The 2174-nt window shown below is 14.4% G+C and overlaps 1 protein-coding gene across 1 annotated transcript; it reads left to right on the forward strand.

Moving 5' to 3' along the window:
- Positions 1 to 545: 545 nt before the first annotated feature.
- PRSY57_1407800 (hypothetical protein) lies at positions 546 to 1118 on the forward strand (the record flags this gene model as incomplete). The annotated part of the gene is made up of 1 exon (XM_020115258.1): positions 546 to 1118. The coding sequence occupies one exon, from the start codon at positions 546 to 548 to the stop codon at positions 1116 to 1118; it is 573 nt and encodes a 190-aa protein (XP_019969915.1).
- Positions 1119 to 2174: the final 1056 nt, after the last annotated feature.

The raw sequence follows: 2174 nt of genomic DNA on the forward strand, positions 1-2174 counted from the left end.
AAAAAAAAAAAAAAAAAAAAAAAAAAAAAAAAAAAAAATTATATAACTAAATAAATATTTAATATATATATATATATATATATATATATATATATATATATATATATAATATGTTTATATTAATTTATACTTTTATTTTAATTTATTGCTTTTTCTTGCCATACATTTTCCCATAAATTTCTTAATACAAATCCTTGCCGGATATTTATTAATTTTTTTTTTTTTTTTTTTATATAGATATGGTTTTAAAATATATTGATAATAATATATTATATATATATATATAATATATTATATTTTATGTGAAACCATTTTTAATATTTTTCTTTTATCCAATCTTGTATTTATAAATAATTTTATTCTCTCTTGTTTGATAAAAATAAATATATTATTATATTTATAAGTCAACATTGTTAATAAAATAAGGAGTTACCATAGAAAACATACTTTTTAAAATAATTTAAAAAAAGAAAGAATAATAAATAAATAAATAAACATAATAATAATATTATATAAATATATATTGATTCACAAATTTTTCAAGGATGGATGATAAAAAAGAAAACCTTAACGAAAATATATCCCAAGAAATAGTAAATATAAATAATAATATAGTTGTTGAAAAGGAAAGCAATAAATGTACAAGCCTTTTAAACAATAGTAGTAATAATAATAATATATCTGATGAATTACAGAACGAAATTAACAAGATGATAAAGAGAAATGTCACATATTTAAATATAAAAGAGAATGATAAAAATTATTTAAGGACAAAAAAAGTTAATATAAACAAAGATAATGTAAAAAACAAACCTATAAGAAGAACGTACAATAAATTTAAAAAAGTGTCAACAAAAAAAAATAACAAACTTAAACAATTAACGAAAGCAGGTAGGGATTTAGAAAATAAAATGTTAGAGGAAATAAGTGAAAGAAGAAAAAAGAATAAAATACAAAAAGAAAAAAAGAAAGCTCAAAAATTAGAAGGAGAACTAAAGGTTGGAAATATGACTGTTATTAAAGATATTTCGAAATTAAGAAAAAGTGATAAAAAAACGAAAAATAAAATATATAAATTGTCCTCTGAAGTTATAAATAAAATTATGAAGAAAAAGTAAACACAAATATGTATTTGGATTATTTTACATTTATAATAAAAAAATAATTTTTTTTAAGTCTCATGACTCTTAATTAAAAGTAATTATATATATATATATATATATAATATACATATAATATATATATACATATTTCTGTATTATATAGGAATATTTTTATATATTCTTATCATTTTATTTTTTTCTCATATTTGTTTTTAATAGAAATTAAAAATCCCCTTAAAAAAAAAAAATATGAATACATATATATATATATATATATATATATATATATATATATATATATATATATATATATATATAAATATTTTGGTAACATTATATATGTGTATATTTATTTGTAGAAGCTTTTCTTCTTTTTTATATAATTAATAAGTGATGGTTCATTTATATAAATATATATGTATATATTTTATTTTATTTATTTCATTTTTTTTTTGTTTTTTCTTTACTTTTAAAAATTAAAAGACTTTAATATTTTTTTTTTTTCTCATTTTTTTAATCTCCTTATATCTTTTATCAAGATTAAAGAAAAAGTAAACACATAAACTACAACAATAGGAATCATATATATATAATATATTATTTATATGTGATTAAAATATAATAATGTATACTCTCATGTAATGATAAGAATAATATATTTATGAGGTCTGTATCATACTTTGTATTTCTTACATATAAAATAAGATAAGAGAATAATATAATGATAACATTTTTTATCATACACTATTTTCTTCCCATAAAAATGTAGTTTTTACAAGTATTGTACTTAAAAAATATATACATATAAGGATATATTAAATAAGCACAGTAAATAAAATATTAAAACTATAAATTCTATTTTATATGTAATAATATATCACGCAAAATTAACTTATATATAAATAGAACAGTTTCTAAAAAAATATGAAAGAAAAAAAAAAAAAAAAATGATAAAAAAAATTAATTTAAATTAAAATAAATATAAATATAAATATAAATATATATATATATATATATATATATATATATATATATATATATATATATATATATATATTATATATATTTATA

Source organism: Plasmodium reichenowi, chromosome 14 (assembly GCF_001601855.1).
Source record: "Plasmodium reichenowi strain SY57 chromosome 14, whole genome shotgun sequence".
In the NCBI taxonomy this organism is placed as follows: Eukaryota; Apicomplexa; class Aconoidasida; order Haemosporida; family Plasmodiidae; genus Plasmodium; species Plasmodium reichenowi.